General features: G+C 39.5%; 1 protein-coding gene across 2 annotated transcripts in view; it reads right to left on the bottom strand.

Annotated features, from left to right (window-relative positions):
* Positions 1 to 16,106, bottom strand: part of chn2 (chimerin 2) — a 47,944-nt gene that overhangs the window by 14,717 nt on the left and 17,121 nt on the right. The window contains exons 4-10 of one of the 2 annotated variants that reach the window (XM_016680677.1): positions 14,423 to 14,454; positions 14,130 to 14,243; positions 13,738 to 14,023; positions 5,797 to 5,880; positions 3,790 to 3,874; positions 1,348 to 1,521; positions 182 to 259 (exon numbers count right to left, since the gene is read on the bottom strand). In XM_016680677.1, coding sequence (XP_016536163.1) covers positions 182 to 259; positions 1,348 to 1,521; positions 3,790 to 3,874; positions 5,797 to 5,880; positions 13,738 to 14,023; positions 14,130 to 14,243; positions 14,423 to 14,454 — 853 coding nt within the window. The remainder of the gene's footprint in view (positions 1 to 181; positions 260 to 1,347; positions 1,522 to 3,789; positions 3,875 to 5,796; positions 5,881 to 13,737; positions 14,024 to 14,129; positions 14,244 to 14,422; positions 14,455 to 16,106) is intronic. The other variant, XM_016680676.1, reaches the window with a different exon arrangement.

The following is a 16,106-nucleotide window of genomic DNA, read 5'->3' as shown; positions in this document are numbered from 1 at the left end:
GGGTTCAAAGGCTGAATTTGGGACAAACGAAAACTGAATGTTCTTGTTTAAACCGCACAATACCAGAAAGCGTTACTTTGTGCAGAACTGCCGCTGAACACGCCTCTTATTTTAAAGTGAAAACCCCGAGACATAAAATATTACAGAGTTCCCGAGGCAAAGACATTCACGAGCAACAAACCTCGGTCAAAAGCGAGTCGAACGTCCTCAATGTGCTCCGAGAAACCAGACACTCTGTACAGACCCTCAGATTTCATACCTGCAAGAGACGATTTATAGATGGATCTCAGTGTCAGAAAATATCGTTGCAACACAAGGATCATTGGGGTTTATTTTTATTTCAAGTAAGTACATTTAAATTTTTTTAGTGCTTTTTGGAGAAAAAAAATAATCGACAAAATAACAGAGTAGACAGAAAGATAAAATATGTACAATTTGGATTTCTAACAAAATGGGAGACTAAACAGACCCTTGTTTTCAAGTTCACTTCTTGGAAAAACATGAATGAAAGAGATCCCTAGCATAGAGTGAAGGTGATTACAACTGCAAAAACGTTAATACCTTTAGTTTTTAGCACTTATTCAGTTAATCTTATAAACCTGGTGGTGACGTAAGGCCAAAGATGATCAGAAATGTCTGAAGCATCCCACTGCAAAACCTCCTACTATATTCTTTATTGTACATGGATCCACTGCAAAAAAGTGCTTACAGCTGTGCCATAGCAGCACCTGGACAATTCATCTTTAATGACAGCAGCCATAGCAGATATGACTTAATCTCAAAATACGGTGTGAGGAAAGCACAAAAAAGGGAATATTTACATCCAAGAATAAAACTTCATCCTTAGAAATGACCAAAATTATTTTAAATTAGATGTGCAACATGATTACTTCTCAATGTTACATGAGAAGCAAACATATTCTGAGATGTACCAAATTTATTTACAGTCAGCATTTATTGTTGGCAGTTTAATATCATCTCAATGATATGAGAAAATTTTAAAAAAGGCTCAAAGAACAAACTGAGTAAAAAAAAAAAAGGTAGTCTGAAGTTTGATTTGACAAGTACTTTTGGAAAAAAGAAGAAAATATGTGCCAAGAGCTGAAACAGAAACATCTGGTCAACATTTTAATATCTTAGAGTCACTTCTAGAGACTCCGGAGAGCCTCTAGATTTTAGAAGTTCAGCTATTAAAGGACAGTTAAGAAAGAGATGTACACATGCTAAAAGCAGCTTAATGTAAAGTAAATTTTTACAAAGAGGATAAATAACAGCATTTTTAAATGGTGGTCAAATAAGTTCTGGATCACGGCTCATAGGGTTTTTAAGAGTTGTCTTGGCACATACCTCTGAGTTCGATCTCTCGAATGCACATATCCACCACCATGGGTCTTGTGGTGTTGTGAGCTTTGACAAGGGTGGTGAGATCACAGCTGTACACTTTCTTAATCCTGCGCAGGTCCGGCTGGCAGTCACTGGGAACCAGTTTGGAGCACTGTTTGTGTACATTCAGGCCACAATCTAGCAGAGGAGAGAAAAAAAAAACGAGAGAAACGCAAAGAGAAGGAGGGAGAGAGAGAGAGACAGAGATAAGCCTCTAGCAGATAGCACAATCTTTGCACTGAGCTTAAAGACAGCAGTTTGAAAAGCTTTCCCAGAGCCAGTGATAAACTGCGCTGTCAGACATCGCAGCTGCAGCTAAGCTGTCCCAGTATGCTGCGCCAAAGGTAGATAATAGCGGATATAACAGCATGGCGGGGGTGTTCTTGTTGTAGTTTTAGTCACATTGAGCCTTTTAGACAGCTGAGAGCGAGAGAGCCACGGCTGCTCGAGTTACAGAAGGTAAAAGATGGGTGTTCGCCTAAAATCGCTCGTCACAAGAAGTCTCAGATGGGTCCCTGCTGGATTTCTAACCGCAGAAAGACCGAGGGAGGAGAAAAGAAGCAAAAAATAAAGGCTGGTCAGAGTGTGAGAGAGAAGAAAGAAGTTTCTCCAGTTTCCCACCACACATGAGGTGTCTGATGATGCTCGTGTTTGCTTCAGGCTTATCAGCGTGGAAAGTATTGCAACAACAAACGATCTGTTGGGTGGAGGGCAACCAAGGCCACCGATGTAGGTTAAAAATAGTGTCCTAGCAATGAAGAAATCCCATGACCTCTGACAATCCATTATCTCCAATATAAAACAATCACTTGGTTCTGCCACTATATTTAAAATAAGATGAGAAACCTGCATTTTTTTTATTTTTTTTTTTTTGCTAGTTGAGAAATTGAAAGCCTTAGTAGCTTTTTAAACCTTTAACAGATGCGTCAAAAACAGTTTCCTCGTTATCTTCATGGAAATCACAGGGCAACAATGTAGCAAAAGTGACCTAGTACACATATATTCTGTGATTTCTGTGTATCAGTGGCATCAGAACACACTATGCTTTATGAAGAGATACAAGTTTGAGGCTGAATATCATGATAAGGCATTTTCTTTTTTTTTCTTTTTTTTTTTTAGTTTTCAAGCTTCCTGACAAATCATACATACAGTTCAGTTTGTGGAAAATATCACAATTTAATATGGTAGAAAGAACATAAACATTATAAATTCAGAATTTCAACAGAGAAATCAAAAACAAGTTATGCATCATTAAAAAAAAAAAGATGCTGAAATGGAAAAGTTGCACAGGAGTAGCTATGCTGTGTAAAAAACAAAATATTATCGTAAAAAGTATTAAATCTGGTTCACAGTCACCATTTCTGTCCTTGCACATGTCAGTTTTCTTTGTTGATTTAGATGAACACTTTAAATCCCACTAAATGTTCACTGAATCTCTTTTTGTTGCTTTTTACCGTGTTGTTTAAATGCTACTAATACTGGTTCTTTCAAGACTGAGTTACTCAGTGATCTTTATTATAATGGGCAACAATGTCTAACAATAATTTGCTTTCTTTTTCTAGTGAGTAAGTTAAAGAGAGGGCTAGAGTCAGAGAAATAATGACCAAGTCTAAATAAGAGCAAATATCACGAGTAGCAGAACTAATAAGAGCAACTCTCTTCAGTGCTGAAGTCGCTGCTGAAGGAAAATGCTCAAAGTTACTAATCTTTATCAGTGATGTGTTTAAAATAAAGTCAGATAAAGCATAGAAATGTAAGAAGTGCTCAAAATGAAAACGACTTTTTAAACTCATCTAACAAACAATCAGGCTGAAACAGGGAGGAAGACAAAACAGAAAATGAGTGCAATATGGAGTACAGAGTTGATCTGTTTTGTTCTTTTGACTTCCTGTATGTCCAACAGGCAGAATGTGGAAATCTTAGCAATAATATCAAAACGTTAATGTAAGGCTCTATAATGTCTACAGAAGACGCGCTGAGGTTGTTGTTTTATCTAAAGACAGTTTGTAAATGTGAACTAATAATTTTGTCTCAGTAAAACTGTTTTACCAGTTTCTTCTCTACTGAGCAGTAAGTAAGTAAAGACCACTTATCTCTGGACAGCTAGAAAAAAAAAAAAATAAATGTTCAATGATATTCCCATTATAGTCCTAAAAGAGAATGTTGAATTGCCCCAAAAGAATCAGTTTTGTTCAGACAGGTGCATCAGGAATCAGCACTTTTATGTCTCACTTGAAAGTGCTGATTACATAAAAGAAACAATGCAAAAAAGGCTACGAAAAGCTATTAAAAATTATAAATGACACATCCAAGAGAGGCCAGTGTTACCTACAGATAAAGCAATCAGTAATCCCACATTCACGTGTCTCAACGTTACGCAGCTTGAATGCTGCAGAATATATTTACCTGAGCAACGGACACCCTGGGCAATGAGGCCCCACATGAAGTTGGCACAGTACTCGCACCAGTGTGGCCCACGGAAGGTGTGTACCTGTGGTCAGAAATTTCATTATGTTACTCAGTGACCAGTTTAAACTGGGGGCCTTCCTCTCTGACATGGTAGACTGTCAACCCAAAACCACACCGGATGGAACCCCTCACTGACTGGGAGCATGTGTGTGTGTGTGTGTGTACACGGGGCAGATTAAAGGATTTATTACAATGCGTCTGGCATCTGCTGCTGGGCAATTGGATACATGTAGGCAAGCGCAGGGGCAGGCCCAAAAGTCAAAATAACAGATGTACACCCTCCCTGCACACTTAGATCACAGATAAGATCATGAAAGGAGCCACAGGCAGCCCCACATGCACATACACACACCTACACACGCACATTGAATAGGTATCGGTGACCTAAGGAGTGCAGAGGTGCAAAAAGCATGTGGCAGGTGGGTGGAAGATCGCTTCAAAGGAGAAGTGAACAAAAAGGTGGCAGTCATTATAAACTGCCAGTAAGTGAAACCAAAGAAAGTAATGCCTAAAATGTTAAAGCACCAAAGGCAAAGTATCCTGTTATTGTCTTGACAGAAAAAAAAAAAGAAACGTGCAGCACTTCAACACTCTCCATATGTTGTCAGCAAATCGGAATCATGAACCAAAAACGCCTCTAAAAGCTTTCAAATCGATGTTAATCAAAGTTTTCTGCTGTTAATGGGTTGTAGTGTAGTGCATCCATTAGTTCCCCTCTGTGCATATGAGTGTCAGCTGGTTGGGTTCTCATGAAAATGGCTGCAGATACATTCTGGAGTCTGTGACAGGACAGGCAAAAATCCAGCAAAAACATCCAGCAAAAACATACACAGCGGATCCCAGACGTGTACACAAACCGGTATAAGATAAAAAAAAAAAAAAAACCAAGACCAGGATAAATAATTTCTAACGTTCATATTTAATGTGACATATATCCAACAAATAATATAAAAAGTAAAATAAACAGGGTAAGATAACTTTGTTCCTTTAAACTAAAAGTTTGTTGAAATATAAAACGTTTGCCATCAAGTCTTCTTGATTTCAAACTTGCTACTATCAGTAAAATTTGATGGAGCTGAAATAAACTTCATCTGTCTCAGAAAGAGTTTCAAAACCCTAAATCATTAGCGTTATGAATGATTACGCTTTCTTTAGCTGGAGTCGTTTTTTTTTGCAGAGAGACTACAAACACCATACCCACTGATAAACATGGTGGTGGCAGCATGATGCTGGATGAGGGATACTTCTTCAAAAGGACTTTGTTTTTAGTGAACTGCTGGGTCAAAACACCAGTGAGTTTTGACTCCAAACCTTCTTATGTTTGTTGAAAGCTATTTTTTTCAGCACCGCTGTTGGTCTGATCATACATCCAAATCAGCATCGAGACTTGTTGACATCACCATACATTCAAATCAGCTACAGGATGACATCATCAGAGGAAAAGTGATGTTTTGGAAAAGCCATGGCCAGAGTAGTGTACTGAATCTATAATACTGGGTCACTTCAAAGCGTCTGTGCACAAAGAAATGTCCTCGCAATTTGACAATTTGAGGACTTTTGCAAGGTAAAATGAACCGACATTATCAAGGTTAAGATGTGGCATGCTTATAAACCGATGATAAAGACACTGAATACACATGTAAAAACAACATTATTACACAATTTCTTCCACGATTGTCAGTTGAATTGTACCAGATATATTCACATTAAACATAAAAACAGCTTAATAACGAAAACCTATTTTAACAGGTTTTAAAAAGTCGTATGTCCTACGTATCCACAGGATTTCTTCACCAAAATTTTTAAATGTTGAAAAGTCTTTGTTATTTATATAGTAAAAAAAAAGTTAACTATCAGAATTTAAAATTATAAATAACTATTATGAAGCAGATAAAAAATAAAAAAAAAGTCATTTTGTTTCCTCTCACAAAAATTGCTGCTTACCTTGAAGTTGTGAATCTTTTCATAGGAGCTCAGCTTCTCAGGCGTGTCTTTCAAGGCACTCCGTCGCACCACAGGTGAGGAGATCTGTGGACAGGAGGCCAGCAGTTTAATAGGCTTCCACAGCAGATTTCCCTTGCACCCAATCTTGACTCCCAGAGCCAACGCCAGCAGCTCTTGACGCCTCCTCTCCTGTCTTTTAGCCATGCGAGCAATCAGCTCCCCTTCTAAGCCCCCTCTGCTTGCTTCAGCCTCCATGCTTGACTGCACTGGGTCCAGGAGACTGTCCAAGTCTTCTTAGGGGAGCTCTGGAAGAGGGGGTGGGTGTGTGTGTGTGTGAGTGCTGTGCAGCAGATGCTGCTGGCGACAGCCCAGCACACGGATACAAAGTACACCCCACTCTGCTCTGAACAGGAAGAGCTACTGATGACGGTTAGCACCGGAGCTGACTCTGCATCTGGTCTGAGCCCAGTGGCAGCGGAGAGCAAGACGAGCAGGAGGAACAGGATTGGAAGTGGGCGGCCTAAGGGCAGGAGCGTGCCTCAGACAATGGCTCGCATTCACACGCCCAGAAAGGGGAGAGAGAAAGGAGAGGGAACAGCGTCCGCCGGGTTTGGATAAGAGATGTCGAGAGTGAGGTGCTGTCGGGATCGCTTCGCACAGCTCAACAGTTCTCTAAAGAAGGATCAACAGTTCAGACCCAACCTCCGCCCCTCACCCCCCCGCTTTTTAGGACAGAGCTCTTTCCCCATTAGAGGACTGGCTTCCGGCCACACGCCACCTCACTTCGCTGGAGTTAGGACTCCATCCGCATGGGGTTCTCAGTCAGCACGGGGTCGCTTCTAAATGGGTCACTTTGGTTGCTCGAAGACAGACACCAGTTTTTTCAAAGCCGGGTCCTTGTAACAAAAACAGATCTTGACCTCCAGCTATGTCCGTCTCCTGGTGGAATTCCCCACGCTGCCGTCCAGACAGGATCTCACAGACTGACTGCAGATTGCTCCTGCCTGTCATGGTCTGCAGCCTGACACAGTCTACACTTCCATACAATTAACTCAGATTGGAAAAGGGATTACAGCCATAATCCTTGCACAAGGAATAATCCAGTAGTACCCAAATCTGAGGAAAAGCCCAATTGGACGATTATTTGCACGTCTCCAGGCATGTAGTTTTTTTTTTCTCTCCAGTGCGGGGGGAGGGGGTTGCTGCTGTTGTCTATGTAAATTCGAAACACACACAGAAAGCACCACAAATACACGTCCTCTAAGGGAGGTTTTCCCTAATTAAAATAAAAATGCACAAAGGAATTTTTTTGGTGGAAGCTTTTTAGTGAACACAGGATAAGTAAGAATTACTAGGTTGCAATAACAACACTCCTCATTGTGTGTGCTGATACTGAGTGAAGATGACTCAAGTGTCAGCGAGGTATTTAAGCTGAGCACTGAGACACAAGAAGCTATTTAAAAGGAAACCGTAATTTCTGACTTGTCAAGACATGTAGGCAGAAAGAGAGAGAGAGAGAGAGGCAGAGAGAGATAGATTAATGAAAAAGTGAAGAATACACAGCAAAGTGGCTGTCTTATCCGTTTGAGCTTTCAACTTCTGTCACACTTGGATTTGAGAAAGTTGGCAGTCATTTGGAAATGTCACAGTTGAGATATGAATCTACATTCTGTGGAAAAACCCATGGAGACATTTGGTTTCGAGATGCTTGCCATGCAAATCGCTAACGTAGGATGTGAACACAGTTTAATATGTCAGCTATGTAATTGCCTTCATCTATGGAAAGGTCTCGTAATAAAATGGTGACTAGAAGCTCGGTTTGATCCATCTGAAGTTTAGAGGGATTTTAATGCAAAACATTTGAAAACAACCATAATGAAATAGAAACTGATGGATTAAGCACAGAGACTAATTGATCATGTTTTTAATTTCACAATTTTGTCTTAAATTACCAAAAGATGCATTAGTCAGTCCAGTATTAATAATAACCATCACCCAATCTCCCAACTGTCTTCTTAGTCCAAAATATTTGAATCACTTTCAGTTAAAAAAAACACAATTATTTTTACTCCATTTTTTACCCAAATACCATCTGGCTTTCAACCCACCCACCTAGTTTTAAAAAACAGAGTTTAAACTTTAAAAATACTTTGCTGCACTCTTTACATACGTTACTTTAAGCATTTTCCACTATTGTCCACTTGCTTCACCTACACTAGTAAAGATTCTGTAATACAGTTCACAAATTACAGGAAATACCAGATCGTTTTTCTAAGTATTTGGACACCTGGATCGATGAAAAAGTATCCATTAAAACCCATAGATAGTGTTTACATGACATGAAGGCAAAACAGTGGGTGTCTCAGAAACGCACATCAAACGCGGTTTCTAAGTGTAATGTATTTTTGATAATGTGAAAATCAAAATATTATTGTGAACCTCGACAATTCTGGTTCACTCCCCATTACAAAGTACAGATGCTTCAAGGTTCCACAATCATAAGTTTAAACAATAATATTGAAATATTAAAGATAAACTGTCAGCACAAAAAAGAAAATTGCAATTTCTGACGAACTGAGATGAAGCTGGTTTGGTGCAAAATAATGAAACATTACAGTGAATGTGCCTTTACTATAAAGCAAAGTAGCAGAATTGTGCCTCATGCTTACTGTACAGTACAGGCGCAGCAGCATCATGTTGTGAGGGTGTTTTGGCTGCAGTGGGGGACTTTTTAAAACCGATGAAACTGTGATCAAAGACGATTCAGTGGAAACCTGAAGCAACATGTCAAGACACGAGACAGAAAGTTAAAAATGGGGCACAAATGGGTCTTCAAAATGGGCAATGACACTGAAATACTTATAATTGGTAAAAAAAATAAAAGGGTCTGAAGGACAACAGAGTCTGAGTTTTTTAGTAGCCTTCTCAAAGCCGTGATCTCCATCCCATGGAAAATTTGTAGGCAGAGGTGAAAAGGTGTGTTCAAGCACGGCTTAGTGAAACCAGTTCTGTAGAGATGAATAAAATTCCAGCAAATTACTGTGAGAAGCTTGTTGAAGGATTTAAATCTCGGGTCTTATGTTTCTTTATGAAGAAAGTATTCTTAGTAATGTGCTTAAAGTTATTCTAGAAAACAAACCCACATATTTATGAAAACAAAAACTAAATACCTGTTCTTAATCATGAGATACTTTACGGGTTCTTAAAAAAACATGACGTCATTGTCATGATATTTAGCTGCCATACTTGTTTTTTTTTTGTGATCTGTATTAACAACGTGTTTAAAATAAAAACCACGAAAGCACTGAAAACGAAGACGTTTCCTCAGCGGGCTTTCTGAGGATTAAACAAAAGTAAACGAATGAAAGACTTTTGCGCACCAGTTAGCTCTTTTTGTTTGACGGGCAGACGCAAACTGACCCGCAGCCACAAGAGCGACGGGACAGGTGAGGAAATTCGTCTCTGTAGTTGACATTCTTAGACATGCCACACCAGGCAATTCCTCTCCAAAGTTATGCCTGTGGAGGCAGATGAGGAATTGGCAGCTCTGAGATATTTCAGCCTTGAGAAGAGGGAGGAAGGGTGCGGGGAGGGAGACGAGGCCTGGTCCCCCTTTTGTCCGCAGGCAGATGGCTACTTGTCTCTTAAAGAAGGGCTTGGACAAAAAAGGACACAAAAGGTGGTCCGCACAACAACCTCGGCTTTCTTTCCAGTGGCAGCGCTCTTTTATTCCAGCGAGGCTTTGTGAGAGCACAGCTGAGTAGACCCAGTGGAGAGCAGCACAGTCAGACAGCAGTACAAAAAAAAAAAAGGCCTTAACAGCAACAAAATGACAAAAATAAAGGGCTATACTGTGAGAATTGTGGTAAAGAGAAAATTGGATGAAATTGACACTTTTGTCCATGTTGGGAACATTGGAAACTGATCTGTTTTTCTGACGTCTCAGGCTGAAATAAATAACCACTCATAAAAGCCTGGAAGAGTACGTTTAACTGTGGAAATTGAGGAGTATTTTTAACATTTTACAACTTAAACATCGGGCGAGAACAGGTAATTACCCCAAACTAACAAGATTATTTCTTCAATGGCATTCAAGGTTCAGCCTTTCGAGAGCCACACCAGCGTGGCAAGCATCCTGACCACTGAAGGGCAAGAAACTCAAGAGGTCGATCTAGTCAAAAACGCACCTTTCAACCTCCTGCCAGCCTTTTAATTACACGAGCGTTTACAGTCGCAGCATTATACAGACGTCAACTTGACCCTAAGCAAACAGATTTTGACTTTACAGTGAAACTACTATGTCTGTAGGGCCTCAGGGCGTGTCTTAGTAAATGGTAAACACCAAGTTCAAAAAGCCACCACAGATGCAGGCAGTAAGCCCCGGGTTTCTCCCGTCTTTGAGAAGACAGAGAACAGATTTTCTGTTTGCGAGTCACAAGCAGACCGATAAAGTCCAACGTCAACACAGCTGTCACTGAATTTGAATCCTAAAGTGTAAAAGCCGGCATGAGGAAGATACTGTCGGTTTTACAGACGGCGTGACAACAAACAATTTGACATTTAGAAAGACCCACGTTTATTTGCAGCGTGGGAGATTATTGGAGAACAGAATCTATAAAGCTAACAAATATATTAAGTAAAGCATACATTTTGCCTTAAAAAAAAAAGCACCGGAGGTTGGAACATGTTAGAGCAGTGGTTTTAGCTACCAGCTCGCTAGATTAATGCTTTTATTTTACTTGAGGTAGGAATCACTGAGATCCTGGGAATAATGACACACCCAGCTTAAAAGGTTATGACACATTTTGCAAAGTGAGATTCTGTGACGTTATAATCAGTAATAGCTGTGTAGCCTATATTAGACGGATGTCATTGTGCATTGAGACTGTATCCTCAGAGCATTGAAAGCCAAACAATCAAGATTTGTTAAAATGTTGAGTATGTGGAGGATTAAAAAAAATTGATAAAAGGAAAAAAGAAAAGAATCTACAACAGGTAGGCAGATCTCAGATGCAAACCAGTGGGTGGGTGACTAAGTGGTGCAGTGAAGCTGTTAAGAATGGACTTACAGGTTGAAACTGAATGATGCATAAACACATATCCAGACACTGAAGGCAGGACAATCTGCAAACCAGAAGAAGTCAACAGCCCCAACAAAAATAATTAAACATCATCAACCGAAAGGTGACAAAGAAACTCCAACAAAAAAGGAACATGTAAGCAGGAAGGTTAGTAGCGCACAGTCCTCAAGGAAACAGAAATTTCAAAATGAAAAAGGAACTGAAGTTTATAGCAAAAAAAAACAAAAAAAACAGAGTTAAACCAGAATGTAAAAGTTTAAAAAGAAACCAAAAACATCCCAAAAATAATTACAAGTGTAATTTATTTTTTTTTTAAAAAGGCAACGTATAGTGCAATGTGACTTGTATACGTTTGTTTTTCCCTTCATAACATTTTATTTAGTTTTTTTTAAACAAGACTTATATTCCAGTTTGGCTTATTGTCCAGAAAATACAGTCATTTCTGGAGATTACTGAAACAGATCAGTTGATGTTTTATGACCCACTTTTAAAGCCATTTGGTTTTAAAAGTTATACAGTTTTTCTAAAAGCATCCTTATGCATATAAATTCAAACTTCAATAAATGAATTACAGACTGGCCGATTGTTTTTAAGATTAAAAAAAAAAAGATTTAGTTTTCCGAGAACAAATCAGAATTATTAATGTCCAGTTTTACTAATAATGTTCTCATCAGTTCTGTTTTATTTTTATAGCTCACTAGAGAAGTCCTCTCAAGGCCTTCTGCAGAGAGATTAAGAAAATATGAGAAACTAAATATAAGCTTAATCCAGTCCAAATCACTCAACAATAAGTAAACCAGTTACGATCTAATTTATTGCAGCGCATCCCAGAAAGATAGTCAAAAAATATCCAATTACAATTCAGTTTAAAATCCGTAGTATTGATAAACCGTCAAAAACTTCTCTTTGAATCAGTCCCTCTCAATAAGAAGAGGCATCCATCAGAACCAGACTCTGTATTAATGCAGCTCCAACTACTGTTGATGAAGGCTGTCGTCTCTAATCGATTGTTGCTGTATAACAAAATTTGAGCTGGACAAAAAAAAAAAAAAGATCCCCAAAGCAATCAGTCAAAACTGAGAGTTACAGCAAAGACAGGGTGCAGGACAAAAAAAGAAAAAAAAAAAAGAAAAAAGAAAAGGCCAAGAAAACACAAGCATCTGTCAGTGATGAGACCAAACCATCAATCTATTAGGACTACAAAGACCAGAAGAGACAGTTTAAGACTGCCACCTAGTGGAGGGACATCTCCTTTCTATGAAAGGAAGAAGCTTTTGTTGTCTCTCGTTGATAAATCATTCACAGTCTCCAATCAGCCAGAGAGCCAAAGGAGAACAATGTGAGATGTGTCTCACTTCAAACCATGGAGTCTGATATAGATGGCAGGGAGAGCAAAGTCCCAGTCCCCTCGGTCATCATTACCTTTCAGTGTGAGCAACGAAGCATGGCAGCAGTGAACACACCCAAAGGCTGTAAGGATAATGTACGTCTCAGTCACAGGGCAGACCGACCCCTCAGAAAAAAAAAAAAAAAAACCTCACCATTCTACTGTAACGGCAGAAGTGTGTTAGCCAGATCAAAATCAGTGTCAAACTATGTCTTGAGAAAAATAAATAAAAAAAAAACATTAATGAAATACATACACTACCCAGCTGAGGTATTCATATTCCTCTAGCCTCTTTATAGCCAAAAATTTTATTGTATTTTACTGGGATTTAAAGTAATAAACCAACACAAGGTTGTGCACAACTGTGAAGTGGAAGAAAAAGCATGAATGATGTTCAAGGTTTTTAGGTTATAAAGATCCGAAAAGTGTGAGATGACATGTCTTCACTCGGGCTGAATGAAAAGCAGCTATCAACATCAATATTCAAGTGTGGCCAATGATCATCAGTGTGGCTTAGATATGAATTTTCACCAGGTCAAACTTGATATTGCAGCTCTGGCTGGAGCAATTTTCATCTAGGATTGCCTTGTATTTAGCTCCATCCATCTTTCTACTAATTTTAACCCAGCTTCTCTGCTCCTACAAAAGAAAAATATTAGAAATACATTAGTTTTGGGATGGTGCATTTAAAGTGACGTGTAGTATTAGTGTTGTATCACAAACTGGATTTTCCACGGAGGCCTAAATGTTTAGCTCAGGTCAGTTTTATGGATTGCTTTCTTTCCACTTCACAGTTATGAGTTAATAATCATAATTAACTCATAATTGAGTTAAGTACTGCATGAAGTGCCAATAAAAAACATTCAATCTAGTGGTTTTCAGGTGAAGTCTTGTGAAACTGTTCAAGTGGACTGAATAGTTTTGCGAGGTACTATGCAGATTGCTTGAATTGGGCTCTGTGGTGCTGTGGCGATCCATTTCAGATCTTCGCCACCTTTCATTAGACTGAAAGGCTCCAAAAACCTGCTGAACTTCAGCAGGATATCGTAAACATGTAAAGATCGGGCAGATAGATGCGATCATTTAAATCAAATCATACAACACTTTGCATTTTGAAAAGCTAGCTTCTTGTGAACATTTACATCTTGAGCTTTTCACCCAGTTAAACATTAATTCGCAGTGGAAATTGTGCAACAGATTAAAAAAACTGGTGAAACTGTTTCAAGGCTCTTGTCAGATTAATATTCTACTAGTGCTGACTTGTCACAGATTAAAGGAGTTTTTCTGTCTTTCTCTCTCTGTGTAATCACTCCAACTCCATTATGCCGATATTGGGGCTCTGTGTGAATCTGCACAATCTGCCTTGTTCTTTGGTGATGAAGTTGAGGTCTACTTTAAATAAAGATGCGAGTCATCACTGTAAAAGCAGAGCTGGACCGCTGCTGAGAATGTACGTCTTTATGTGACATGAACAGCGCTCAAACTCACCCTGTCGTCGCTCTGGAAGGTGACCCTGCGAGGCTCCGTGCGTCCACGGCTCAGCCTGTGCACCATTTTGTCTTTGAGCAGCGACGTGCAGCCAAGGTGCTCGTAGATGGGGTTGGTGGTCATCTTGGCGATGTACTCCGCTGCCTTGGTCTCGATGTAAAGGGTGATGAGGGCATCCGTCACCAAGTCGTGGACGGACTCAAACCTCTTCTCCCCGACAAAGTGCTTCCCGTCATAAAACAATCTGTAGTTGAGGGTCTGGTGTCCAAAGCTGGATGGAAATTCACAAACAGGTGAACAGGTGGTGTAAAAGTCGGGCGCGAAGCTGATGGTGGAGTCAATCGGTTTTGTTTCTGGTTTTGTGGAGGTGTTTGTACCTCAAGGCCAAGGTGTGAGTCCCTGGCTGTCTTTGGCTCTCCCTGATGAGGTATGCGCCCTCTTTGCCTACTAGCAGTTCATCTGCGTATTCTCGAGATATCATCCCATGAAATCTGTTAAATAAACAGAAGCAGGTTTTGATCATCAACAACTTAAAAGATTTACATGGAAAACTCAGAAGAAAAACTTCACATGCCCACTTAAAAAAACAGTTGTTATATGATAAAGGCCTTAAATGATATAGAAAAGCATTTATATCTAAAAAGACAGAAAACAATCAAGTTAAACTCACTCTCTGCCGTAGTACTTGGGTCTGCTCTCCATCTGTAAACCAGAGGAAGAAATATTGGCTGCAGCAGTGTGATATGAAAGCTCAAATTAATAGCTCTGCAAATTGTTCCTTAAAGCCCGCATGAAAGATAAAGGACTTTACACCACAGGCCAGATTATCTCCATCTGGGCCCCCGCGTCTGTTCACAGCTAGCAAACCATAAAGCCCAATCACAAAGTAGGGGAAGATTAATTAGAGGCCGCGCTGGAAAACAGCAGGTAAAAGATGACCAGTTGGAAAGAAATTAATATAAGGCATGTTAGAATAACACACCAGGGTGTAAAAAGGTGTCTGGAGCACAGATATGCGACTGCAAGTATATTTTTTTTCTTCATCACTATGTTTTCTGGTCTTCACAGCACTGTCGAGGGGAAGTCATCTGAGTGAAAGTACACTGAAAGATATATGATTTTTCATCACCTAGAAATTCCTTCTACAGAGCCGGTAGTGGCGACGCGCTAATAGAAGGACTTCTTATAATGTAAAACATAATTTTGTACTGAATTACCAGCCTGCCACTAATCTCACAAAACCAGCCCTAGAGCTTTTACTCTGCTCATCAAAGTGTGGCAGCACTCAAAATAGGATGAGACACGCATCAGTTCTGCTGGGTTACACAATGGAAGATTGGCAGTTCTCTCGGTGGAGACGGTAAAAAGTGCATTAAACTTCACCAGTGTTTTGATAACACAGTTTTCTTCTTCAGCAAAATGTCTGAGTTCTTTGGATCGATCCTTCTTTTCTAGACTGATTAAAAGGCAATCGCTGATATATTTCAGAGTCGGAAGTCCTAAGCATTTCGACAATGTGCTAATTAAATTAATCATTCCAGTTCAAGTAGGTAAGTAATTCTTAAAAGAATGACACAGTGTCATGCCGCTCTTAGCTTCAACAGAGTTTTGATTAGCGGTCCCTGTGGCAAATTAACTACAGGTTGTGTATCAGTATTTTAACTTTCTCTCCGTTAGCCTGAAGTGCCTTCTAAAGGCAAAAAAAAAACCCCAACAGGTTATAGACATGCTTATGTGTGTATAAAAAAGATAAAATGGTTTTCTACTTGGCAATAAAGTGACTGATGACAGATGCCTCTGTGGCGAAATACAGTCAGATTAGATTTACCATAAAGCCCTTTTAAATCCCTGGGTAGGGTGGCGGTTTGTTGGGTCACAAGCTACAGTTCTCTTCCTCACTGAACAAATCGCGACATTAACCTCACCATGTGAAGCCTTAGAAGTTTTTTGGGTTTTTTTATACATTGTGTTTTGGTAGACTAGACAGTGTGTTATTTGTTTTTACATATTTCTCCACTTTCAACAAGGGAGTCATAAAAAAATAATAGAAGCCCTTTAAAAAGTTCAAAATGTCTGGAATTACAAAGTTCAGACAGAATTTACTGAAAGAACAGGTGAGATTTTATTTTTAGGTCAAAAACATGATGTGCTTGACACGCACACATTAAGTTTCACCGTAAATATCTGTAGAAAATCTGTTTTGCCAGCCAATAAAAGGACGACACTTCATTTTTAGTGCCACGAGGTGAATTCAAAGCAGTAGGGAGCCTCTCCCGACAGGTTATTATTTATGATTGGGTCTGGCTTCCAGCTGCCACACTCAATCATTTTCCCAGGAATAAACTCAAGCTTCA

This window comes from Poecilia formosa, unplaced genomic scaffold (assembly GCF_000485575.1).
Source record: "Poecilia formosa unplaced genomic scaffold, Poecilia_formosa-5.1.2 Scaffold253, whole genome shotgun sequence".
In the NCBI taxonomy this organism is placed as follows: Eukaryota; Metazoa; Chordata; class Actinopteri; order Cyprinodontiformes; family Poeciliidae; genus Poecilia; species Poecilia formosa.
The sequence above is the reverse complement of the archived record's forward strand: the minus strand, read 5'-3'. Positions and strand labels throughout refer to the sequence as shown.